This window comes from Colletotrichum aenigma (assembly GCF_013390185.1).
Source record: "Colletotrichum aenigma strain Cg56 chromosome Unknown KSG_Cg56_contig04, whole genome shotgun sequence".
Classification (NCBI taxonomy): Eukaryota; Fungi; Ascomycota; class Sordariomycetes; order Glomerellales; family Glomerellaceae; genus Colletotrichum; species Colletotrichum aenigma.
Genome location: NW_023500910.1, coordinates 3,102,272 through 3,127,372, shown reverse-complemented (window position 1 = coordinate 3,127,372; position 25,101 = coordinate 3,102,272). Strand labels below are relative to the sequence as shown.

Genomic DNA, 25,101 nt, shown 5'->3' with positions numbered 1-25,101 from the left:
GTGGGTCTTGAGTAACTTAGCTTCACGGCTTGGTATACACATCCGATATGGTGTAGTGGCCAACATGATGCCCTCTCAGGAACTTGAGAGGTTAGGCATAGCCCCGAGTTCGATTCTCGGTTTCGGAATGTTTTTGCCTCGCTCAGCTGTTCATTTTACCTTTGGAGATGTGGTCCACACCAGTCATTCATTACTTCTTGTTGTGTTGTTCTCTTATGGCACATTTCTTTTGCCAAATTTCGTTATGTCTTTGATTGCGATTGTGCCTGATGGTGTTTGTTGTACACAGAGCAAGTGAATGCTGCCCGTCTATCTATCTATCCCAGCCGGGTCTATCTTCGTTATGAGGTTGTTACCTCCAATTAATCTATCGCTTGCACAAAGAAAAATTGTTATACATTCAGCCGTCCAGCACGGTTTCGTCAGCAAAGTCTTCAGAATCGAGAAATGTCGCGTCCAAAAACCCAAGTAATGAACCAATACCAAGGAACAAGCACCTTGTTCTTGATACTCATGGACTTGGTAAGATACGCTGTTCTCCACAGAATCCAAGCAGCACTACATGGATTCACGTCAGTCATGACGTACAGAACGTAGGTGAACGAGTGTCACTTACCGGCCCTTGAGCTCATCAGCTGAGCTCTGGTGAATAGCACGCCATGAGCCGAGATAAGTCATGGCGCCCCAGTTGCGGAAGCTGAACGGTGCCGGCTCCTTACCGCCAGTGGCACGGTTCAAGGTTTTGGCGAGGTACTTGGCCTTCGATGTTGTTAGCATCCGCGATCACAACAACAGCGAGCGATGAGGGAGTACTTACCTGCTGGCTGGCGACCTGCGCGGTGGCCGGCAAAGTCTGATTCTCAAGGATAGAACAGTCGCCCATAGCATACACATCAGGGAGTAGAGCGTTCTCGTTTGCCGGGTCATTAAGACGGACGCGGAGCATCGGGTCCGTGATAATTCCACCGCTCCGCTCCGCCTTCTTGATGGTCACTGTCTCGCCCTCCTTCTCCGTAGGACTACGAAGCTCCTTGGCAACGAGGGTCTGGATAAGCGGGTTCTGCATGAGGCCGGTGCTCCAGACGCAGATGCCGGCACCCACTTCCTCGTCGCCGTACTCCTTGATCTTCAGCCTCAGACCGCCGTTGTCGTCCGGGCGAATGCGCTGCAGGTGGTGCTCCGTCTTGACCGAGATGCCCTGGCGGCGGAACTGCTCTGTTGCGTACGTCGCGAGCTGCTGGTCGAACATCGGCAGCACCTTTGGCGCGATGTCGTAGATTGTGATGGACACGAACTCCATCAGGTGCGGGTAGATCTTGGAGAGGTCATCGTGGATGAGGTCGTGCAGCTCAGCCGCGAACTCGATGCCTGTTGGTCCTCCGCCCACGACGGCAAAGTGCAAGAGGTCGCGGCGCTGTGCGTCCGTTGCGGTGGGCCAGCTCGCCTTCTCGAACAGCTGCAGGACCTTGAGACGAATGCTCCGCGCGTCGCCAATGTCTCTCAGGAAGTTGGCGTATTCTTTGACACCCTCGATGCCGAATGTCTGCGAGTAGGCGCCGACGGAGATGACCAGCTTGTCGTACGGCACGTCTATCGTCTCGCCCTTGGGCTGGTGCTGCTTTGCGGGCAGAGTTTTGGAGGTGGGGTCTTCAGAAGTGACCTTTTCGATGCGGACGAGCTTGCGGGAGAAGTCGACGTCGTCGGCCCACGCCTGGTGGAAGGCGTCGAGGTTCAGCCGGCGGACTGGCTCGAGCGTTGAACGGAACTCGAGGGTGCCGACTGATGTTGAAGCTAGCAGGGGAGTAAAGACAAAATATGATCGTGGTGAGATGAGGATGCGCTCATATTTCTTTGGGTCGAGTTCGCGAGCAAAGGCGTAACCCCTGCGACGTGTGAGTAAGACGAGACCGAGGCACAGGTGATATAACTCACGCCCATCCCGAGCCTAGGATGACTACCCTTTCTCTCTTGTCCTCTTGAATGTGTGTAAGTAAATTGCATTTTCAACAAAAGTGAATGTCCAGTTGATGACTCACCCGTTGACGAAGACGAGCTTGTGCTGTTCCGATACTTGACCATGCTGGTGTTAGTCGGGGCCGACGCTTGCAATGCGGCTCCGGCCCCTGCACGTCCGGGGCGGGCCAGACTTCTCCAATATTGTTGGGCGACTTTTGATGAGGCCATTTTGGGGTTACAATCATGCCACCAGATGCACGAAGGGTTCAGTATCTTGATGTCATATATAGAACCAACCGCAAGACCCCTAGACTGACGTACCCAGAAGGTAAACGGTCCTTCTTTGATGGAATATGGGGGCCACGAGAATGGATCGGAACCAAAAGCTTCGGTGTCCGGGGAGCTGGTAAAGAGCGCAAAGCGCAGGCAGGGGCGACTAAGACGGACGGGGGTTTTTAACGTGAGGATTGCTGGGTTAAGGCCGAAGACGGACGGTTGTGGGAAAGTCAATGCGCTGGCTGGATCAATCAGACCTTGTGCGTAGCTAATTTAAAAAGGAATTTCGGCTGTGACACAGCATAGCTTTTGTTTTGTAAGACGCCTAAATACAGATTCATATTGACCTTCAGCTTTGCGTCATAGGTACAGAGCCTGAAAATAAGTTTGCGGCCGCTTGGCGGCTGCGAAAAGTCCACGGGCTAAAGGACGTCTACGCGCCCCACACTGGGCGTCTTCTCCGTCCCGAGCACTCCGGCCCCGAGACCCATTCTTTGTGTCCAAGGTATGACGCCCCCATGACTCTCAAAATTCTCACCATTACACGGCAGACGCCCGCTTTTTTCCGTCCGAAATGCCGCTCAGTATCTTCTAGCCTCTCCACCCTCAACGGGTCTAGTTTATTGCAGCATGGAGTCCAGACTCTCGCCAAGGACACCTTCGATCTTGTGAATCCACCGGTGCGTCTCCCGTTCAACGACCTCATCATCATCGTCCTGGAGCTCACTGATGTACGGCAGCATCTCAGGTAGGGCTGGCAGCAACTCTTCTCCAAGCTTGACAACGAGCTCTTGCTGGCACTTGACAGCCGCCAGACGTACTGCAGCCTGTTCCGAACGGAGGTGACGGAGAATGGAGCTGTTGAGCTCCTTCTGGTGGTCCTGAGAGTCCGCAGCGGCAGCCAACTCCACGACCGCGGGGATAAGCTCGGCGGTCAAGTCCACGGAGGAAGCGTGGAGGAACTGGTCGACCAGGACCGGCGCAACCTTGCCGAAGTGTGCAGGGGCCTGCCAGAAGTCGTCCTGGTCATGCTCAAAGCATCTCGCCATAGTGGAGAGCACTCTCTGCCAAAGCCCCTTTTGTTCGGGCACAGTGAGGTCGCAGGACTCGACGATTTCGACGGCATCGTCCACAATGTAGGTCGCGTAACTGGTGACGATCGATTTCAAGCTCTCGAAGAAGCGCAAGAAGAAGCCGTAAACGCTGAAGCGGCGGAGCACCCGTCCAGTGATGTCTTGCTTGGGCAGTTGTGTAGACCACTCAACCATCTGGGCGAAGATGGGCCGGAAAGCAGCGTCGTTGAGCTTGTAAATGATGGACAGCGCCACGTCGTTGATGGACGCCTCGATGTTGGCCACGCGTTGGGAAGTTGCGCTGGTGAGCTTGCCCGTTGCCTGCTCGCGTCTCCGTAGATCCAAGGCGCTCAGGAGAATGGTAGACAGAGTGGTGACATTCTTGGTGACGACGGACTTGGTGTGACTCTCCACGATGACACTGAAGATATCCACCCATTCATCGGTTGCCTGCAAGATTGTTAGTCTGGTCGTACTTGGTCCCATTACATGATAACTTACATTGTAACCAGCTTCAGTGGCAGGGATCCAGTTCTTCTCTAAGCTGGCGAGCATGACCTTGGCATCAACCTTTCTCGCAAGGAACCTCAGGCAGTTCAGGCGTTCGTCATCGGCCTCATCATCCACATCGGCTTCGGCAGACTTGTTGGAGGCAAGCAGGATGTTGTCCAGGTACTTGCCAGAAATCATGTAGGGCAGGTGTTGGGCCAGGGCTGTGATAAAAGAGTAGCTGGCGTTGTGCAACTCGGTCGCCGGCTCGTCCAGCTCCACGCTTTGCTGGATGTAAAGAATTGCTTGGGGGACAGCGAGAGACAGTACGGGCAGGATGCCGTCTTGGAGAACGTCAACAAGAGAAGCAAGGCAGAGCAAAGACATGACACGGAGGCGAATATCCGGCTGACCGAGGCAGTGGACTCCAGCAATAGTCTGGGCTGCCGCAGCCACGGCCTCGACGTCCTTCTTTCCATACTTCTCTGCAATCTTGTCGACGCAGGCCACGGCCGTGTGCTTGTACTTGATGTCGTCCGTATCGCGGATGGCAGCAGTGAGCTGTGGGAGGAAGGCGAGGAGGGCGGTTCTGGATGTGACATTCGCGACATTCTCCTGGTCCACGCGGACCTCGAGGGCACGAAGAACCTTGCGTCTGAGATCGATCTCTGTGCGATCCAAGAGAGTTTCCACTGACTTGATAAACTCGCCGATGGACAGAAGGTTGAGAAGGTTGGCAAGGGCATTGCCGCAGCACTCGTGAAGAGGCTTCTGCTGCTTGACAGTCTCGGCAAGAGCAAGGACGTCTCGCAGAAGGATTGCATAGAGCTCTCGAATCTTGGAGGCATCCATGTCGTCCTTCTCTGTGAGGATACCAACTTCTTTCCGCAGCTTTCTGCTAGACAGCAGAGCAGGGAACACAGTCAGCTGTTGGAGGGCCGTGGTCTCGGGCTTCTTCTCGGACATGTCTTCGCCGACGCCAAGCAGAGTGGCTGACAAGCCCGGCTTAGGCTTGAAGATGTCGCTGATCAAGTCCAAGAGCTTCGCCAGAGTCTGAAGCTGTACCTCCGCGCTGTAGACACCGAGCAGCTCAGAAGCAAACGCCATGAGGTTATCGCTGGGGCCGTACCTATCGACCAGCATAGCCAGCAGGGCGTACAGGAACTCATCAGGGCCAAGAGTGTTGACAAGGGCGATGAACAAACCTTGCTTGCGGTGAGCCGGGATGTGTTCGTACGCAGTAACAAAGCTTGCCAAAAGCTCGGTGGCACCAGCAACTGGGTTGCGCTTGCCCTTCTTCAGCGACGTCATGAGCGGCGGAACAACCTCTCTGATGGTCTGGTTGACCACGTGAGCAGAATAGTCATCGTTCTGGCGCAGGACAGAGGCACCCATGAAAGTGAAAATGGGCATCACGCTATGAAGAACCAAATCAGGGGCGGCCGTTGCCAAGCTGGCGATCAGCAGGAGGGCAGAGTTCTGCACAATAGGGCTAGAGGACTTCTGGATGCAGTTGACGAGCAGGTCACCATGGCCACCTGAGCTGTCGATCTTCAAGCTCTTATTCTCTCTGTAGGCAGGTACCATAGCAATCAAGCTAGTAAGAACCAGGTTCTGCAGGTATCCCAGCTCAGATCCGATCACGGTTCGGAAGTGCTGCAACTCGGATAGAGTGCCAAAAAGGCTATCAAGGAGCTCTGGGTGAGAAGCCGGGTTGGAACCCTCGACGAGTTGAAGAACAAAAGTCACTGATCTCAGGGTTGCGCTCAACTCAGCGCTGGCTTGAGCACTTGTTCCACGGTTGGCCTCAGAGGAGCTCGTCCTGCGCCTCTTGTTTGGTGGCGGCTCAGTAATGAGCTTCGTACCAGTCTGGATTGACTCGAGGAAAGAAGACAGAATCTCTGTGGTGAGGTCAACATTTCTGAGGAAATCGGCAGCCTCGTCGGCAATGATATCCTCATCGTCCTGAGATGCTTGCCGAGCCTGGGAGAGCTCCAACATCGTCTGTGCAACATCGAACTTAGTGTCGGCCTTCATGGAGTTCCAAATGGCACGTATGCGTGCCGAGATAGACCTGACAAGCTCAGGACGCTTCGCAGACTCGGGGTTCTTCATAGTAGAAAGAAGGCATTCGAGTCCGTCGCTGTCGTTTGGAACAACAATCTCGGCGAATCTGGTGTGGAGCAAGGATTGGTCGACCTCCTCAGCGTCGCAAAGACGAACAGTCTCCTCTGCTGACAACGCTGCCCACCATTTGAATGCAGGCAGAAGTACCTTGGTCCTTGAGGTGGATGACACTCCCTTGATCCGGTTCAGGATAGAGAGAAGGTTGGATTTGACCCGGAGAAGAGGCGTCGCAACGATGTGGCTGGCAAGGAAGGAAAGAATAGCAATTCTGTTTGCTTGACTGAGAATCTTCTTGCCCTCGCCGCTCTCGGACTTGGCACTGCTGTCAAGAGAAGAATGCAAGATGGCGCGGATATGGTCTTCGTGCATGATGCATTCCTCGATCGACGGAAGAATAACACCGTGGAGCAGGCGGGAGACTGCATCAGCGTCCATCCAGTGCAGCTTGGCGCTGTCTTCATAGACATTCTTTCCGCCCCAGACAGACTTCTTTGCCGCCTTCGACTGAGGAGGGAAGATCTGGCCAAGCTGAATCAGCAGCTCCGCAGCAGCCCGGCGAACCTTCTTGGAGGAATCGACCAGAGCGATGAGGCAGTAAGGGATGAGGCCTTGGAAGTCGAGATCATTTCCATCCCCATCACTAAGACGTTTCTTGACGGCGTCCACGGCTGCAGCACGAGCGAGCGTTGGGTATGGGCCGGACCAAATGCGAACGAAGAATGTGATGTAGGCGTGGTCGCTAACGGCGGTTTGACGGCTAAGGGAGGGCAACTCGTCAAAGTTGGCAAGAAGAGTCGGATCCTCGGATTGCTGCGAGACGACACGGAGGAAGAGCTGGCTGAATTCCTCGTAAACCTCTCCCGGGCTGGTAGAGAGGCAAGACGGGAGGGTGCGCTTCTGAACAGCGAGCTCCCGGATAGTCTGGTGCAAGTCCTCCTTCGTTGGGGCAAGGGCGTTGGTGCCGTTCATATCGACATCGTCCTGGGTTTCGGGAAGTGCCTTCTTCTGCCTGATTGAGACATCCAGCTTCATCTCTAACTCCTCCACGTCGAAATCGACCTCTTCAAGAACGGTTTGGATGATCTCGCTCGTTTCGCCCGAGAAGCGGGAAAGGTCAATCAGGGTCGAGCCAAGCTCCTTACGGATTTCGCCGTTCTTGTCCACCTCGTCGTCCAATCGGTGGGCAGCCAAGACCAGGGACTTGAAAATGACAGCGACCTGTTTGTGCTTCAGAATCTGGCTCATCAGGATAACGCGGATAATCGGGAGACCACGAGCATCGCCCTTCTTGCACAGCCTCTCGATGAAGGCAATGCAAAGACCGTTGGTCATCTTGTCAACTCGTCTTTCCTGGCCCAACTCCACCAGAATTTCGCCCAGGTTCTGTACTTTCAGGAGAGCCTTGGTGACCTTGGCGGACAACTGCTTAGCAGATCGGTATTGCGCAAGGATGCACAAAGTCACTAGTCCGGGCCGCACAGTCTCGGTCGTCCAACCCTGCACAATCTGCTCCATGAATGCTGACAGAGCCGCGTCTTCAAAGGTCCCCTTGGCTGCAACAACCGTGACGGCCATGTAAGAGGCGATTTGCATGTTGGGCACCTTCTTCATGAGCAGAGCCTCACCGAAGATACGGCCCACGCGTGTCAAAAAGGTCTGGTTGTTCTCGCTTTGAATCGCCTGGCGGCCGGATCGCAAGTTCTCAAGCATACCATTGACTGCCTCAGTCATGATACAACCCCAGAAAGACACCAAAGTCGGGTATTGTTGCAGATTCCTGCAAGCCTCGAGCGTGTATTCGGAGAGGGTCTCGAGGAAGGCAAACTTGTGAATCGACTCGTGGACCAGAACGGATCGGGGAGGACAAGTCAGAGACTTAATGTACGGGCTCAAGAATCGATATTCTTGCGGGATCTGAGAGGGCAAGATCGAGAGTACGGTAACGAAAGCGGGGATCGAGTGGTACGGAAGGAAGGTCGTGATGAGGGATCGGGTGTTGTATTCGTGGATTCTGCCTTTTGATTAGACGAGTTTACGCGGCAAGATATAGTCCAACATACCGGAATCTTCTCACCAACCACTCCAGGGCTCTGATCGCAGGCATCAGGCGCAGCCTGATGCCAACGAGGCGCAGGAAAGACTCGACTTTCTTATCCAACTCCTCATTTTCGGCTGCTGTCATCTGCGTTCGGTCTTCGCTCTGGCTTTGCTCGCTGAATAGCGTGAGGGCAAAAGGCTTGAATCGGCCGTCGAGTTCACACAGCTCCGCGAAGCCTTCTAAACATATCGTGTAAAGCGTGTGGTAACTTTGCGTCGCCGCAACTCTTGGCTCGAAGATCAGAGACTTGGAGTGGGCAGCTTTTTGCGCCTTGACGTCCAAGGAGGCCTTCGAGTTGGCGGCAATCTGCGCTAATTGCGCAGCGAGAGAGGACGCCATATCTCACAGAAGTTGCGGCGTGCCGCGGTGATTCAATTAACAACGGCGGGGAGTTCGAAAGGACCAGGACTGCGACTGGGACTCTTTTTTTTTTTTTCCCTGAGAGCCCGTGCCTGAGCGTTCGCGATGGATTTTTTTTTTGGACGGATATTAGTTTCACCGACTATTTTGCGGTGATAAGACAGACGGCCAATCGATAAGCTCGTAATGCAGAAGCATGGGGCCGACCATCCCCACCATCCATTCCCACACCTGCATTTTTCCATCTCTTGTTGAAGCTTGGAGCTGTAGCTCAGCACGTTGCTGAGGTCCGACACTTTTGTGCAAGAGTTGCCCATCTTGGCTTGCAACCGATGATCCGAACTACGATATCTGAGATAGCATATGATTTTGAGCGGCTACTTCGTCATGAAACACCAAAATGTTCCAACTCAAATGCGTTCGTTCCTCGGTCGATTTAACACGCCTATTGAAGGGCGAGTGCACGCGACTACGTCTGGTGACAAGACTGTTTGTATTGTTGTTGTTTGCTGCAGTGCTGGTTTGCTGTTTCGGTGCGACTAGAGCAGCCATTTCGTGCGATTGATAGGCCGATAACCGCAACCCCCAGGAAACAAACGACCTAGCTGTATCGTGCCTTCGGCTATGCGGGTGACCTGCCGTACAAGTGGCTCCGTTGATCGTGGATGCTTGGGGGGGGCCTCTTCAGTCTCGCTGCAGCAAGGGACATATAAGACCGAGCCAAAGACACGGTTAAGTGTTCAATCCGTCCGTTTGGTTCAGCAACCTTCTCTTGCTTTTCAAACAGAACGTAGAGCTACATAAACACTCACTCCCTCAAGCTTTTGCCCGACTTTTTGGCCACGCCACAACCCGGATTCAAGAATGGCTGTAAGTCAACAGCCCAGTCTCTTTGGTTAAAGAGACCGAAACTGAAAAATGCTAACCAACCAGAAACCATACCCCCAAATTGTGCTCTTCGGTGACTCCCTTTTCCAGGGATGTGCTCATGTTTCCGAGGGTTTCTCTTTCCAAGCCTCGCTTCAGTGCCGTAAGTCACTCTCTTCGGAATCGTAGCGCCGGGGCCAGAGCTCACTGTAGTGCGTCTCGTTAGATGTGATGCGTCGTTTCGATGTCGTCAACCGCGGCTTTTCAGGCTGGAACACAGCCAACGCATTGAAGTACCTGCCTGACATTATTGCCCCGCCTTCGGAGTCTGGACCGCAGCTCAAGTATCTTCTGGTGTTACTCGGTGCGAACGACGCCGTTCAGCCAATGGAAACGACAACTCAGGGCGTGCCTCTGGCGGAGTACAAGCAGAACTTGCTGAAGATTGTGACACACCCCAACATCACGGCTCACAAACCCAAGATTCTTCTCGTCACCCCGCCGCCGATCGACGAGATTCGCATTACCGAGCTCGATCTGCCCTGGGGCCACCCGAAGCCCACGAGGACCGCAAAGATCAGCGCGGAGTACACGCAGGCGGCCCGAGACGTTGCGGCCGAGGTGCCTGGTGTGACGCTGATCGACCTGTGGGCGGCGCTCCACGACTACGCCGGCCGCAAGACCCCCGGCCTTGTCAAGGACGGAGGGCCTTTGCTTGGTACTCCGGAGCTCGGTAAGCGGGGCGGTCTGGCGGCACTCCTGCCGGACGGGCTGCATATGAGCGGAGAGGGCTACAGGGTCTTTTATAAGATAGTGGTTCCTCACATCGGTCAGGAGTACCAAGGCCTGCCCGAGGATGATCGTACGGACTACGTTCACCCGGACTGGCGAGACGTCAACCCCCCAGCTTGAACAGCAACACGAACACTTGGAATGAAGGAAAGCAGTGGCGGGTCGTTGGGGGCCAGTGCGGGAGCTAACCGTGTGTTCTGCATGGCAATGTCAAATCGGAGGGCGGACATGGAAGACTAAACAGTCCTAGACCCTTCCTTGAAATCGAATCTATTTTAGACGGCGATGTACATGAAAACGAACGAGTGACAACTTGGCTGGTGATGATGAATGCTATGTATCGTGATCTTGTGTTGCCAAGCGGCCCGGTGGCAACAAAATCGATGCATCTGTGCCGCAGCATAGCATTGTGCAACACATTGGTGAGCGAGTGTGAACGATATTCAAGCATCATTGATGGACATCAGATTTAGATTTAGGGGGCTGGCAGATGAGCGAGAAGGCATGAGTCTCGTCGTCATTCACAGCGGGGGTTGAGCTTGCACCGCCGTCTTGAATATCCACCACACCTTGCGACTTGATGGACGGGTTTGGAAGAAGTGCAGCGATCGAGGGGGATTGCTTACCTTTTGCCATAGTTATGTGCCTGGGTAGGTAAGTACCTTGATTTGAAAGGTAAGGCAGGAGAAGGAAGGTAAGAAGGGCGTGTGCAGGATGGGAGGCATTGGCATCTCAGCATCGGCGGCTTTAGAGTTTGTCTGTCTGAGGTGCAGCGTAGTGAAAGTCAAGTTTGCTGTGCTGTTGCGAAATGATGCTTCCACTTTCCATCCAGCACGCAGCAGCACGGGCAGGCAGACACTCTGGAGTCTTCAGCACGTCCCCTGCCCTGCGCAGAACACGAACCCCCCGCCCCAATCAGCCCCTCCTACAGCGTCACACCTCCCAGCGCGGCAAATCACTGGTGGCTCCTGCCCGGACAGGCTCGCCCGTTTGTTCAGGTAAGGTACCTAAGGTAAGGTACCTAGGTAGGTTACAATGGAACCTGAGGTGCAAGTTCCAGCTGGTGGAGGGCAACTGACTGGACCTGACGACTTGGCCTCGCAGCTCCACGGGTGTTCCTCCACTGCAATTGACATGACGGGGGGCAGGCTACACCGTACCAGACATGCTGCCCCGCCAAGGTATCCCTCAAGTACTGCTGGTGCCCGGCTTTAACGCCGTGCTGCCAGTGCATAGTACTAGTTTACCCGTGTCGCTTCGATAATTCCCAGCCACACAACACTGTGGAGAGATGCCGCTGGCTCCAGAGCAACCTGAATTGTGCATGCACTTCGACTCCATTCGATACAGTGGTACTTCGACGTTACCTCAATACGCCGACTGGCCTATCCATCCACTCCCGCCGCCTGCCCTTCACCTCACCACCTACCTACTTACCTTACATTGTGGTGCTTGGTTCCTGTCCTCTGTCCTGGCCCGACTCGTCCTGTCCACTTCACTAATCCAGTCCCGACTCCCAGATCAACTAACCTCCCACCAGACTTCATTGTTTGTCTGCCCATCTCCTTCACGCCCTTTTCTCTCCGCTTCTTTCCAAAGCAAACTCCCGAGTACCAGACACGAATACTCCCATACGTAACCTCGAATACTGTTCCCTTCGACCTCAGTTGGACAAAACTCGTCCTCTTCAACAGCATCTCTCCCGAAGAATCCACGACCGCCGCTCGATCCTTAGCAATCCCACCCTTCTGGGCCTCCTTGTGACGACTACGCTTTGTTCAGCGCGCCTTCTACTACAACTTGTTTCTCTCCTCCCGATTTCGCACTCACGAACGCACGTCGGGTCTCGCAAACTTCTGTCCTTTTCAGTAGCGACTCGTGTCGAAATCTTGCCGACGCTCACACGCAAACCTGCCTAAAGCTGCCCACCTAACGGGCAAGTCCGTCGCCGGTGATCGTTGTGCAACCTCGCAATACTGCCGCCATCGCGCTTTAGCTGCCGCAGTCGCCCAGACCGACTGGATTGTGGACAGACGCTGAAATCAATTCGACAAGGACTCGCTGACGCGCCTGCTGCCGCCGCCGTTGACGACCTCTTTGGTCTCGCTGTGCGATGTGGTGGGGGAGGAGGACCTCGTGAACTGATACTGTAGGGATCGAGGTCGGAAGAGCCCACCGTCTTCCCTCGAGCCCTTCATTCGAGAATCGCCTGTACCTCCTGCGCAGTCAGTCCATGGGCATTCTCCCATCCGGATGATCTCAGTTCTCCCTGTTGTGTCGATACCCTCATTCACGCGTCTTTCTGCCACAACTTGATCCCATCACGCTCGCTCGTTGTCCCTCGCTCCTATTCCTGCCCTCATATACCCCGTGTACCTGGACTGCCTGACCTAGACTGCACAACTTCAAATCGCTGGAACCATTTCCGGGCATGGATCATCGGTTCCCAATCACCCGAGACGACCTCTTCAACATCCAGATGGATTTGAAGCAAATCCAACTGGTTCAAAATAATCAGGGCGAGAGACTTGCACGACTTGAGCGACGCCAGGACCAAGATGCCAGCCTCAAATCAGTCTGGCAGCAGCATCCGTTTCCTGGCGTCTTAGCTGGAACACCTCAGCAAGGTTGGTCTACGTACTGGTCCAGTGGGAATGTTCATTTGCTGACTCTAATCTACTAGGCCCGACCCATATATCCCCCAACGACATGTTCGACGACTTTGACGAGCAGGGCCAGCACCTGCTGAGCTCTCTGCATCTTGGACCTGCCGAAGAGGAACCTGCTCGAAGAGGCGCTGCATCCCGAGCTAATAGTGTTCGCTTCGATGAGAGTGCCTTGCGAGGGGCCGACTGGACCAGCCAGAGCAATCGTCATTCTGGGGAGTTCGGTCCTCCCCGCCCAAGCAGCGGGATGATGATGGAGCGCTCCCTCTCCCACAAGTCGGACGGCCGGCACAGCTCGGCAGGCCATTCCGTACACTCTTTCCACTCGGTCGCTTCTGGTCGCGCAAGCAGCCTGGGTCTGGATACCAACTTCATGGTCAGCAGCCACGAAGACGACTCTCCCCTAGAAATGCCTGAGCCTCCCCCAGGCTTGTTTATCCTCGGCTCAGTTCCCACCATCATCCGGTGCTGGCTTACGACTCAATTTGCACACAACACGATACTTTACGCCGACCTATGTACCGGGTCGCAAAAGTCTGTGCTAGACTACTCGATCGTTAGGGAACTCGACCTCCTGGAAGAAGTTCAACGCGATGTGGACGGAACGTTCAAGATACGGCTACCCGTGTATTTGGTCGAAGCCACCGTCTCGGAGAGAAGTAGCCGGTCATCGAGTCCCGGTCATCAGATTCCTAGCATTCTGACAACCTTCGAGGTCTTGGGCATGGAGCAGGCTGAAGGAGCGGATCCGAAACGAGGTGTTCAAATCTTCATTGGCAGCGACACCCTGAGAGCACATCAAGCCGATATACTCTTGTCTCAGAACCGCATGTGTCTATACGGGAGTGAGCGCGAGAAGCTCTCAGTTCCTTTTGTGCGCCCGGAAGATGAGTCTGTGTTCAAGTACATCAGCACGATGAACTTTGTTCCGGAGAAGCCTCGACTCAATGCCAACGCAGCGCAATTCGTTCCTGGGGAGCCGCGGTCTCGTGCAGCTTCGACACATGAGGGAATGGAGAACAGCGTGTCTAGCATGCCGCAGGACGACGGAGATTCTCTTGGACTTATCTCCCCTATGGAAAATCACTCTGTACCCAACAAGTCGATTGGAGCAAGCAACCTGTCTGAAAGTGGCGGGGAGAGTGAGAGACTCGGCAAAGACGCTGCCAGTGGGTCTGAGTCCGGGGCTAAGGAGACCGTGGGAACGCAGAACGGCTCTGCTAGCACAGACGGCAATCGGCGCGACTCTGCCAGCGGCATCTGGGGATCATGGCGGCAAGGCACGTCGGCAAACGGCTCTGAGAACGGACAGCGGGACGCCAATGGACCGCTGAGTGGTTATCAGCCAGCCGGGCGCGGTAGTCGGAATATGAAGGTACTGAAGCCCCTGAAATCGGGGTCGTCATCATCTGCCCGAACCGGAGCCGCCTATGAGCCGGCGCCCGCCCCCAGAACCAGCGGCGAACATCGACGGAAAAGCCAGGCGAGTACTGTTTCGGAGAGTACCCCCGCGGGAACGATTCGTTGGGAGCCGAAGCGAACGGTCAGCAGCACGGTAGAATTGAAGGCTCAACGTGAAGCCAAAAACGCGGCGCCGCCGCTGCCGCGGTCGGCCAACCCGATTGGAGGAGCATCTGCCTTTTCGTGGATGAACCCAGCCTCCAAGGTGAAGCCTACGGCCACTGCTGAGTAGGCGGAAGGAGAAGCAAAGGCCCCGGCGGCAATTGATACGGAGATGGCCTGAAAGGCAAGCGCATTAATCTTCTTTTTATTTGCTTGACGGAATTGCCCCCTCCAACACGCAGAGGCGGGATGCTTCATATCGCGCGAGATGGGCCGACTGGTAGCCATGACAGTGTACCAGGTCCAATGTGAATATCCATGTAGCACAAGGGCTAGAGGAGATGACACAGCGGAAATAAAATACAAAATCGTCGACATGAACATAGGCAGGCAGCGTGACAAAGTGCAATGATCGACAGCACATCAGTGGCGCCTGCAGCAGTGCCCCTGATAGCTTCATCCGCAGATGTTGTATGTAGGCGTATGTCATCAGTGCGGATATTGTACAATGTTCCGCTCTGCAACGGCGCAGTGGTCTTCCAACGAGATCAAAGGAAATCACCACCGCTACTACTTATAACGCAGAGGTACAAATCTTATGGTGGGCGCGAGACTGCAAAGCGATGTACCGGGTATCCTAGCATCGGTCACTCAGACCGGGGCCGTTGAAGGTAAGCGTGAGGTAACTAGGTACCGCCGCCATTTACCCCACCCTCCGCACGATCCGTTGCCCCGCGGTCCCCCTCGACATGTGGACTGGGTAACCACCAAGGTCGTCGGAGCCGAGACCGGTTCATCGACTGATCCAGAGTCACATCAGGTTCAATATTACCTCGTCTGGGACATGACAACAGCGCGAACCCTCCGCACACTCTCAATATTTTCCCAATTGCGCCGCCCTCGACCACAACAACTCACCTTGCGACCCCGCTTCCTGACGACTGCGACAATGTCCGATCCCACGCCGAGGCGCCTTCAAAGGCCGGTCATTTTGTGTGTTACCCTTTCGCAATTTTATGTGTCAGAACTCAGGGCCAGCGCTGTGCAGTCTCTGTTTTGCTAACCCAATTGCCCTGAGACAGTGTCTGCGACCTCCAAGACAAGTTCCGCAATGCCATCTTCGAGTTCGAGAAGGTAGTCAAGACAACGAGCAAGCTCCTCCGCGCCGCCGAGACCCTCAAGATCCCCGTCTACACAACGACGCAAAACCGCGCACGCCTCGGCGATACCGTACCAGAACTCGCGTCCCTCCTCCGGGAGTCGGACCTCATCCGGGCCCCCGTGGACAAGACCAAGTTCAGCATGTGGGTGCCCGAGATCAGCCGGCAGTTCGACAGCGCGGAGCCGGCGCAGGTCATCATCGTCGGAATCGAGTCACACATTTGCGTCACGCAGACCGCGCTGGACCTCCTGGCGGCGGGGCACAAGCCATACGTGCTCGCGGACGGCGTGAGCAGCTGCAACCGCGAGGAGGTGCCCATCGCCCTGGCGAGGTTGAGGCACGAGGGCGTCACGGTAACGACGAGCGAGAGCATCATGTATGAGCTCATGGGCGATGCCGCGGTGCCCGAGTTCAAGGGCATCGTGGGGCTCGTCAAGGAGACGGGCAAAGATACGAAGGAGGTTCTGCAAGCTCTGGTGCCCAAGATCTAAGAGACGAAGTTTACGAGACACAGACGCACGAAGTTATACCGACACAGTTGTTATCTAGAATGTCTATAAATGAGTTTGCGTTTCTTGTTTTGCACTTTTATGGTTCAACTTCATATTTGGCTCATTGGACCTCGACGGCCTCGACCTTTGCCCCTGACAACCATTTCAAGTCACCCCCGACGGTTTGGTTCCGTATCCTCGCAAGCTCGTCAATGAAAGCCGGCACAAAAGTGCCAGGGCCTTGCACATCGCCCCTGACGGCAGCGTGCTCGGCCGCGATCTCGAAGTGCAACAGCCCAGCAACCACGGCAAGAAGCTTGTCGTCAGACTTGGCCGCCAGCATCGCGGAAATGGTCGTGCCCAACACGCAGCCGGTACCGGTAATCTGTCCGAGCAGCTCATGCCCGTTCTCGACCGCAAACGTCCGCACGCCATCCGAGACGTAGTCGGTCTTGCCCGTCATCAACACCACGTTCCTTTCCCTCGAAGCCAGATCCTTGACGAGCTTGGCCTTTTGTTCGTGGGAGAGCGTCGAGGAGGAATCGACGCCCTTTTGCTGCTCCAGAGACTGTCCGTACACTGTCGCGATCTCGCCCTCGTTTCCTTTGATGAGGTCCAGGTACCCGCCGGAGAGGATGGTCTTGACGGCCGACCTCCGGATGGCTGTTGCGCCGGCGCCAACGGGGTCAAAGACCACGGGTCTCTTGGCCGCGTTGTACGCAGCCAGGGCCTTGACGTAGTTTGCCAAGCCATCGGGGGTGACGGTGCCCATGTTGATCACCAGTGCGCCGCCTAGGCGAGCCAGGTCAGGGGCTTCCTCGCCGTAGTTGGCCATGATGGGAGAGGCGCCGACGGCGAGGGCCACGTTTGCCGCGAAGTTTTGGACCACCTTGCCTCTCTTGTCAGCCAACATCAACACGCAGCATTGTGGAGGGGGAAGACTACTCACCAGGTTTGTCATGTTATGCGAAAGAGGTGACGCCTGCGCAACAGCCTTGACGACCTCAGGAACAAGCTCGACAAGCTGCTTCACATCGCTCACGCCTGTGCCCGTCTTGACAACCTGTTGGTACGAGGGACTGGACCTCACGAGCTCGAGCAACCTCCGCGACTCCGCTTCAGGGTCTTCGGCCCTGACGATGGCGCTCACGACGGCAACACCATCGATGGCCCGGCCCGCGGTGGTTGCGGACTGGTAAAGTACGCGCTGGATGTTGGTCGACTTGATGCCGCCGATGCAGACCGTCTTGACGGCGGGGAAGTGACCTGCGGAGTCGATTGCGGCGAGGATATCACGCAGGCCTGCGGTGCCGATGATGTGTTTTGTGTTTTCTTTACTATTCGGTGTGAGTCTCAGGCGAGATAGGATATGAAGGAGGGGACATTTTACGTTGATGTTGCAAAGACGGTTCCAATGCCCAGGTAGTCCGCGCCGCCCTCGCATGCTTTGAGGGCTTCATCGATAGTGCTCGCTGTCACGCCGATGATAGCATCCGGGCCCAGGAGTTTTCTCGCAGTGGTCAGGTCTGCTCACATATTAGCCTCACAGTCTCATGCACATTCTCATTCAACACATCATAACATGAGTAGAAGGGATTGCGTAGCTCACCCATGTCATCCTGCCCAATATGCACGCCTTCGCAGCCCACCGCCAGGGCGACGTCAACCCGATCGTTGATGAGCAGAGGCACGCCATGCGCGCGCGTGACTTCGTGCAGCTTCTTGGCCTCGGCGACCAGGTCACCAGTGTCCTTGGTCTTGTTCCGGTACTGCACGCAGGTGACGCCGCCCTTCACGGCGGCCGCGACGACGGAGCCCAGGTCGCGGTCGCCGAGGATGGCGGGGGTGGAGTCGGTGACGAGGTAGAGGGCGTAGTCTACCTGCGGCTTGGGCATGGTTGCGGTATTTTTCTTCAACCTGAAAGGAAAGGATGTAAGTGTTGAGAAGAGAAAAACAGCCGGCCGTGCGTGTAACTGAATCAACGGTCCGCCGTTTTTTTCGCGCTCGTGTAAATGCGGATATAATCGGCCAAGAGTGACTCCGAGGCGCGGGATGTGGCTTGCTGCAGAGTGGATGACATCAACTTTCTGAGTTTTGCGGAATTTTGGATACTCGGCAGCCGTGATTGATGGAGCTTCGGCAACTAGCGACAATTATTATTGCAGTCTCTTTTCAGTCAAAGTCCCATTAACTTGAGATGCCTCATAAGCAACACTACGGTTGGCCTGAAATCGAGTCTGTGGCCCTTCTGGAAACTTTTTCATGTTGTAGTCAAAAGTACATTGCGACCCGGACGGTCGTTCAGGCCCCTCCGATTCGGCCTCCGGCCAAGTGCGAATTATCGGCCCGGCCGCCGGACTGGTGCACCGGCTTCGAGAGTTCTGAATCAAATGCCCTTGCCATGTTTTTCATGGGTTAAAGTCCAATTGTCACTGTCTAATTTTCCCAATCCTATCAGAGGGGTCTTATTATACATTGCCTGTTTTTGCGCCTCCTGAAAACAATGACTAGGAGTAGTTTCCACAAGGATAGTGTTGTGCATTCGTACACTCATTCCATCATTAGTTTCGTCACTTAGTCGGGAGTTCATCCACTCATATGGGGTCCTGCTGTCTTTGTAGTCGTCCGAGAGATGGTCGATATTCCAGGATCAGGCGTGTATCCTGCTCCCGCCCCTGCTGCATGCGTAATTGTACAGCCTTCTCAAGTCGCAGTCCAGTCCATAGAAGAGAACATATTCCCGACATCCCAGGTTCCAGGATCTTCCCCGAGCATTCCATTCCAGAACGTCGCATCCAGATCCCTGATCATGGCCTGAGTGCCATCAGACAGGTTGGCCGGCAACTGGATGGGTTCCTGGATGGCAGGCTGGGTCTTGAGCTTGCACACCTCCCCCTTAACGAGCTCTTTGAAGTACCGCAGCATCTCGGTCAGACGCAAGAAAGGGTCGACAATCTTTGGACCGGGGATCTCGGCCGCGCCGACCGGAGTTGTAGCTGCTGCGACCGCCGCACTTGGCCGCCTGGCCCTCCGCGCGGTGAAAATATCCAAATGCGCTACTTGGCCCTCAACAACGCTAGCTAAGTCAATGTGTTTTTGGATGAAGGCGATATCCCAGCCCGGCACTTCCAACGTCATGAGCTTCAGGGAGACGATGAAGACGTAGAGGAAGTCGGAGGAGCTGAGGCACGTGAAGCGCGGTTGGATGATTGAGATATTGTTTTCCCTATGGAAGCGTCGCTCCAGGAATGTCTTGACTGCGTTGCAGCATCCCCACAGAAGCTCCAGGCGCTCCGTGAGAGATATGTAGCGCGCCGAACCTTCGCCTTCCGGAATGCCAATTTCGTAGAGGAGGATTTCCGCAATGCTCACGTGCGTGAGGAGACCAGCTAAAAAAAATTGTGAGAAGATGCTTCAGATGACAGGCAAGCCGGAATACGTACCATTTCCCTTCAAGTGGTCTGGAATCGAGGTCTTGAAGATGTCAAGCTGCTGCTGGAAAGACTGGACCACCATGGTGAGGGGCAACTGGAGCGACTGGAAGCTCGTGCTCTCCGCTCCCACTCCCAGTGTCATGGAGATGGTTTGAGCCAGCTGTTGGATCTTGAAGAGCTGTACAAGAAGCTCATCGCTGGGGTACTCCACATTATCTTGAATTTGCCTACAGCAAGACTCAAGATATGTAGTGTTCATGAAGGCGTCCGGGCGCTTGTTTGTCGTGAAGACCCTTTCTCATAATCAGCATCGCAGCGGGTCTCATTGGCAGAATGCTACTTACAGCGTGTTGAGGTAGTAGCAACCGGCAAAAGCCCTCATTAGCTCCAACCGAGTTGACATCTGCTCCTTCGTCATGACTGCAGGGGCATCGGTATCTTTTACGTCGATGCAGATTTGGGTGTTTTTCTCCTTGACCGAGATGGGATTGTCCTTGAACCCCAAGCTTATACACATGGACCTCGCGAGGAAAAGCAGATTCGTCAGCTGGAAGCTATTGATGTTGTAATGATACCTGGAGCCAAGTCAGCCGTCGTCGTCCACCGAAGTATCAATGTCTCCTTCGTACCAAGAAACAAGCAGCTGCAAACCCTGGAGAACATCCAAACTCTTCTTCGGCTTTGTGAACGCTGCCTGTACAATATCTCCAAGTAGCTCGTTGCCAAGAGTCACCTGCCGAGTAGCGTCAAGGTGGGATGCAGTCATCATGATGCCCTTCCACAGGTACGGCCTCTCGGCCGCAAGCTGCGCCGGGCTCATATGAGGCGGTACGATGACGAACGGATACAAAGGCTGAAAGTCATCTCGGAAAGTCTGCAGCATGATGTTCAACTCGTTGTTAAGCGGCCAAGGAGGCTCAACCCGCTCCGGCTGGCCGTGACTGCTCCCGGAGTGGTGTTCATCGAGAGTCGAGGCGCTCGGAGCCGGTGAAGTGTCAGAGCCACCATCTGCCGGTGCGTCTTCTGGCGGGAAAAGGTGGTCGCAGTTGATGGGAATCCGGGCAGATACCGGCTTGCTGCTGTTGGTGATGGGCAGAGGACTAGTGTTGGTATCGATAACTCCGCCCCCGCTCCCGCTCCCGCTTCCGTTCCCGTTCCCGTTCTCTCCTGCAGTGATGGCTCCGGCGGATACTGCGGGAGTCCCGCCCTGAGTAGTGCCCAACTGCGTGGTTAACTCGTTGAGTCTCTTCTCCAGTTCCGCAACCTTGGTTGGTTTAGGGTCCTTCTTCGCTCTAGGTGGCGCAGGGGTCTGGGAACCGCAGGGCTTCCTAAGCCGATGGCACCTGATGAGAATGTCAAAAGCCGTCCCGGAGATGGAACCACGTTCGGAAGACTCACCTTTCGCACTTGTTACTCCCGTCCGGTCCTGGTATACACCGCGATTTGGCCTTAGCACATGTAGTGCAGGCTCGAGGTCCCTTGGTCTTTGATTCAGCGTCCATTTGCATCTCCATGATGACATTCGCAACTTCAAAGGTAGCCAGTCTTGAGTTAGGCGAGATGGGAAAGGAAAGCAGGCAAACTAGATACGAAACACTGCTCCTTTACAGGGACAAACTCGCGTCGTAAGCCTTCATTAGGTTGAGCCTTCGTTACGGCTCTCCTGAAATCGTGTAAGTCATGGCTGGGCAGCTCTGGCCAATGGGGTGGATTCCGAGTGCCTTGTCCTCACGATTTTGCTCCGTCTCTCCGCTGGAGACGGAGTTGCGAGCACTCCGGCGGACAGAAGACCTATGATGACTAAGCAGTCTCCAAAGTCCGTTTCCTAGCCCGGCACACTCAGCACGGTACGTATTCTCAGCTGAACGGATTTCAACAATTGCCGTGGCCGGGTTCATCGTGGCTTGGGTCAGTGGGCTGTGATGCAGCTCGCTTTCGGATGAAGTCTATCGATACGGATACGTGGACGGGCATGTCACTGAAGCGCATTGAGAGTTGATTTGATGAAAGATGTCAATATGTGACACTTTATATATTGGATGTAAACTATTGGTGTTGCGACCAACACTGAGATTAGTCACCAGTAGCTGGTAGACAAGAATCTCAAATCGAAAGAGAAAATCAGTCACGGGGCGTGGTAAAACATCAAAAACTCGTTGATCGCTCCAAAGAACGTGGTCAAGGTCCGCTGAGCTCCCCGTAGATATCAGCGTTGAACGCATTGGGCAAAATCCCAATCAGAGAACGGAATCAGATAGTAGAGCTCACGGCCTGACCAGCCGTCTTGGCCTCACGCTCCAACAGGGCCTCGACAAAGCCGCTGTTGATGTTGCCCGCAGCCTTAATCTCCTTCGCAGCTTGCTCGATGCCAAGCTGGCTGTCGGTCCACAGGGGCTGCTCGGGGGCCGCATTGGCCTCCCCAACACCGATGAAGCCACCCTCCGCAGCCCAAGCAGAGGTGCGCTTAATGCCAAGCTTGGTCCAGATCTCATCAATGGCTTGCACAAGCTGGTCGCGGTACTCCTTCTTGTGGCCCGGAGTGGGCGTCACACGCAGTCTCTCCTGCCCGACCGGAACGGTAGGGTAGTTGATGGACTGCACGTAGATCTGGTAGTCCTGGAGCAACATGTCCGATGCCTGCTTGGCAAGCTCGGCGTTGCCAACCAAGATCGGGATGATGTGGGATGGGTTGGGAATGACGGGAATATCGCGGTCGCCGAGGGCTTCCTTCACCGCGCGGGTGTGAAGCTGCTGGAGACGACGGTCACCGTCATAATCCATCTGGTACTCAATGGCGGTCTTTGCGCCAGCCATTGTCGCAGGGGGAAGGGAGGTGGTGAAGATGAATCCAGGGGCGAGGGAGCGGATCATGTCGACGAGCTTGGCACTGCCGGCAATGTATCCACCAACGCATCCATAAGCCTTGCCAAGAGTGCCGGTGATAATGTCGATGCGATCCATGATACTGCCCTTGGGGCGTCCTTGCTGGTGTGCTTCAAAGTCAAGGTGCTCCGCGACACCTGCACCATTAGGTCCGTACATGCCGACAGCGTGCACTTCGTCGAGGAATGTGATGGCGCCGTACTTGTCCGCCAAGTCGCAAATGGCCTCAATGGGGCCGATCGAGCCGCACATGCTGTACACCGACTCGAATGCAATGATCTTGGGAACATGCAAGGGGAGAGAAGCCAACTTCGCCTCGAGATCCGCCACATCGTTGTGCTTGAAGACGATCTTCTTGGTTCCGGAATGACGGATACCTTGGATCATGGAGGCATGGTTTAAGCTGTCGGACAGAATGACACAATCAGGCATCTTGCTGCCCAGGGTGGCCAAAGTCGCGTCGTTGGCAACATAGCATGAGCTGAAGACGAGAGCTGCGTCCTTTGCGTGCAATTTCGCGATGGTGCCCTCAAGCTCGACGGCATGCTTGTTGTGTCCCGAAATGTTCCTCGTGCCGCCAGCACCGGCGCCGTACTCGTCCAAGGTCTCGTGCATCGACTTCAAGACGTGGGGGTTACGACCCATTCCAAGATAGTCATTGGCGCACCACACAGTCACACGCTCCTCCTTGTCGGCCATATGGGCACGGGGGAATTCCTTGGCCAGACGGTTGATGTTGTTGAAGTAGCGGTACGACTTGTCCTTATGCTTTTTCTCCAGTTCGGACGTGTAATAGGCCTCGTAATTAAACTTGGCCTTCGAGGCATCCGAATTGCCCATGCCAACGTTGTTCGCAGAGTTGTGGGGAGCAGCCATGTTCGGGGGAAGCCGGGCTGGAACATATTAGCTCGAATGCTATTGGGTTTTGGAAACATATCACATACTCTTGTCATGTCCGTTAGCGAAAGGAGTGTCCACGGCGCGGGCGTCGTTGCTGCGGCTGGTATGGATGCTGGCACGACCGGACTTTGAGTTGGTGCTCAAAGCGCGAATGCCGGCGACAGACGAGTTCGCAGCCTTGGCAGCATGGCCATACTGAGCCGACTGGACAGTCAGAGCCTTGCCCATGACGGGGCAGCGGTGGGCAAGAAGCTGCAACTTGGACATGGTGCCGCCGCAAGGGGAAACGGCGACGGCCGTCTGAGGGGCCTGGACGGCATGGGGACGAGCCGAGGTAGATAGCGCGCGAAGCTTAGCGGGCGAAGCCTTCTTCAAGAAGGGGCACATGGCCTTAGATTGACGCAGAGCAGCCTCCATGGTGACGATTGGCAAGTTGAAGAGGAACTTCGTGTAACGTCGGTCGAGGATAGCGGTACGGAGTAGATTTTGGTACGGTTGTTTCGGTGTGGCGACCAAGTGCGTCGTTGGCGAACGGGGTCAGAGTTGCCAGAGAAGAGTGTCAGCGCGCAGCCGAACACAAGTCAATTGGCGAAGAGTGGAAGGGGCGACTTTGATCGACAAAGACGGGATTTGGTAGGAAAGGAGGAGACGTGCGAAATTGGCGGATGAGGAGAAGCGAGGAATAAAAGAGACCAGATTCTCGGACCGTCCTTTATTAGTGCGTCCGGTGAAGAGTCGCCATGACACAAAAAGGCGGCGGTGGGCGCAGGGTAAGGTACGCCCACCTCAGGAGGTAAGGTACGGTGCCGTAGGTACCGCACCACGAACCCGAGGACAGGCTACCTTAGGACAGCGGACACGCACATTGGACGGGAGGACGCTGACGCTGGCCCTCGGACGAGCTGACTGGCTGACTGGCGTCCAGTTGTGTTGCACACGTCTGGGGCCAACGACGGCGGGGCAGCCGTGGCAGCCACCGGCCTCTGCGGCCACTGAGGGACGCTCCGAATGTGGGTTGCCATCATCCTAGGTGCTCTTTTAGTGGGCTGGGCTGCAGCCTGCAGAGCGCTGCTAGTGCCGCTGCACGGGGGACATCCATGGGCGAGTGGCCCAGCCTAACACTCGCGCGCATTCGATTTTCGGTGTCTCGGCTTCTGCAGGGTCCAGAAAATCCCGCCACCGAGCCAATCAAAATTTATCTAAAGCCAATTTCTGGGGAACTGCCCGCCATCTCGTTGGACGGTACCGAGCCCCCAGCCAACCCCTGTCCAAAGGGACCAGACCTCAGATCACTTTTACCTGCACGTTTTTCTTACTCACCATGTACCTTTTTTTTTTTCCTCTTTCTTCTTGCCCCCCTCCCCGGTGTCTGCTCCTTCGCCGTGTACGGCTTAAATTTGAGAATTATCCTATCACAAATGTTCAAAATATCCACTTTACTCATTTTCGAGCCTCCTGAAATCAACCTTGGGTGGACCCCAACCATCGTACGAAAGACGCCGGTTACGGCGCTTCCCGAGCTGGCCTATATACTCCGTCCAGAATATCTCAAAATGACCAACCTCCGGCGCGGTACCAACGTGTAATTTTCGTGATGGGGCCTGGAGGAGTCACTGTGACGCTGCATTCCCCGAAACCATTCCCGTTGCCCCTCCATGCCCCAATGCCCGCCGAGGTCATATGTCTTTTCGAATCTTCCCCAAAAGCCCACGCTCGCAGCATATCAACTTTACAAACGACGCACCACGCAAAGCCTCGTTAGTCACGTGTAACGTATGGTACAAAACAACTCTCAGGGACTAGCATGGCAAGGGATTTCGGGGTCTTTCTGAGATCCCACGTCGTCTTGATTCATCTCTCCGGGTCTTTGTGGCCCTAACGCCGATGCTAATGCAAACCTCAGGCCACCTCCCTTCAGACAGTTTCTCCGGATGCCTGACATCCCTCCTCTAGGCCTCTAGCAA

The 25,101-nt window shown here is 55.2% G+C and overlaps 8 protein-coding genes across 8 annotated transcripts; 3 read left to right on the top strand and 5 right to left on the bottom strand.

Annotated features, from left to right (window-relative positions):
• Positions 1-434: 434 nt before the first annotated feature.
• Positions 435-2,184, bottom strand: CGCA056_v006725 (putative NADH dehydrogenase; the record flags this gene model as incomplete). Its single annotated transcript, XM_037321974.1, has 5 exons — positions 435-558; positions 617-759; positions 818-1,883; positions 1,933-1,975; positions 2,037-2,184. 5 exons carry the CDS (start codon positions 2,182-2,184, stop codon positions 435-437), a joined length of 1,524 nt encoding a protein of 507 aa, XP_037179551.1.
• A 668-nt stretch (positions 2,185-2,852) lies between these two features.
• UTP10 (U3 small nucleolar RNA-associated protein 10) lies at positions 2,853-8,358 on the bottom strand (the record flags this gene model as incomplete). The annotated part of the gene is made up of 3 exons (XM_037321973.1): positions 2,853-3,755; positions 3,807-7,932; positions 7,982-8,358. The coding sequence occupies 3 exons, from the start codon at positions 8,356-8,358 to the stop codon at positions 2,853-2,855; spliced, it is 5,406 nt and encodes a 1,801-aa protein (XP_037179550.1).
• Positions 8,359-9,243: 885 nt separating this feature from the next.
• On the top strand, positions 9,244-10,158 carry CGCA056_v006723 (Isoamyl acetate-hydrolyzing esterase 1-like protein; the record flags this gene model as incomplete). Its single annotated transcript, XM_037321972.1, has 3 exons — positions 9,244-9,249; positions 9,313-9,409; positions 9,473-10,158. The coding sequence occupies 3 exons, from the start codon at positions 9,244-9,246 to the stop codon at positions 10,156-10,158; spliced, it is 789 nt and encodes a 262-aa protein (XP_037179556.1).
• Positions 10,159-12,469: 2,311 nt separating this feature from the next.
• CGCA056_v006722 (uncharacterized protein) lies at positions 12,470-14,397 on the top strand (the record flags this gene model as incomplete). The annotated part of the gene is made up of 2 exons (XM_037321971.1): positions 12,470-12,665; positions 12,722-14,397. The coding sequence occupies 2 exons, from the start codon at positions 12,470-12,472 to the stop codon at positions 14,395-14,397; spliced, it is 1,872 nt and encodes a 623-aa protein (XP_037179555.1).
• Positions 14,398-15,216: 819 nt separating this feature from the next.
• On the top strand, positions 15,217-15,920 carry isoc2 (Isochorismatase domain-containing protein 2; the record flags this gene model as incomplete). Its single annotated transcript, XM_037321970.1, has 2 exons — positions 15,217-15,260; positions 15,350-15,920. 2 exons carry the CDS (start codon positions 15,217-15,219, stop codon positions 15,918-15,920), a joined length of 615 nt encoding a protein of 204 aa, XP_037180445.1.
• Positions 15,921-16,041: 121 nt separating this feature from the next.
• Positions 16,042-17,815, bottom strand: thi4 (putative thiamine biosynthetic bifunctional enzyme; the record flags this gene model as incomplete). Its single annotated transcript, XM_037321969.1, has 4 exons — positions 16,042-16,809; positions 16,870-17,257; positions 17,311-17,446; positions 17,530-17,815. 4 exons carry the CDS (start codon positions 17,813-17,815, stop codon positions 16,042-16,044), a joined length of 1,578 nt encoding a protein of 525 aa, XP_037179554.1.
• Positions 17,816-18,623: 808 nt separating this feature from the next.
• CGCA056_v006719 (uncharacterized protein) lies at positions 18,624-20,868 on the bottom strand (the record flags this gene model as incomplete). Its single annotated transcript, XM_037321968.1, has 5 exons — positions 18,624-19,309; positions 19,364-19,647; positions 19,699-19,929; positions 19,984-20,697; positions 20,753-20,868. The coding sequence occupies 5 exons, from the start codon at positions 20,866-20,868 to the stop codon at positions 18,624-18,626; spliced, it is 2,031 nt and encodes a 676-aa protein (XP_037178722.1).
• A 736-nt stretch (positions 20,869-21,604) lies between these two features.
• On the bottom strand, positions 21,605-23,554 carry CGCA056_v006718 (5-aminolevulinate synthase; the record flags this gene model as incomplete). Its single annotated transcript, XM_037321967.1, has 2 exons — positions 21,605-23,130; positions 23,182-23,554. 2 exons carry the CDS (start codon positions 23,552-23,554, stop codon positions 21,605-21,607), a joined length of 1,899 nt encoding a protein of 632 aa, XP_037178723.1.
• Positions 23,555-25,101: the final 1,547 nt, after the last annotated feature.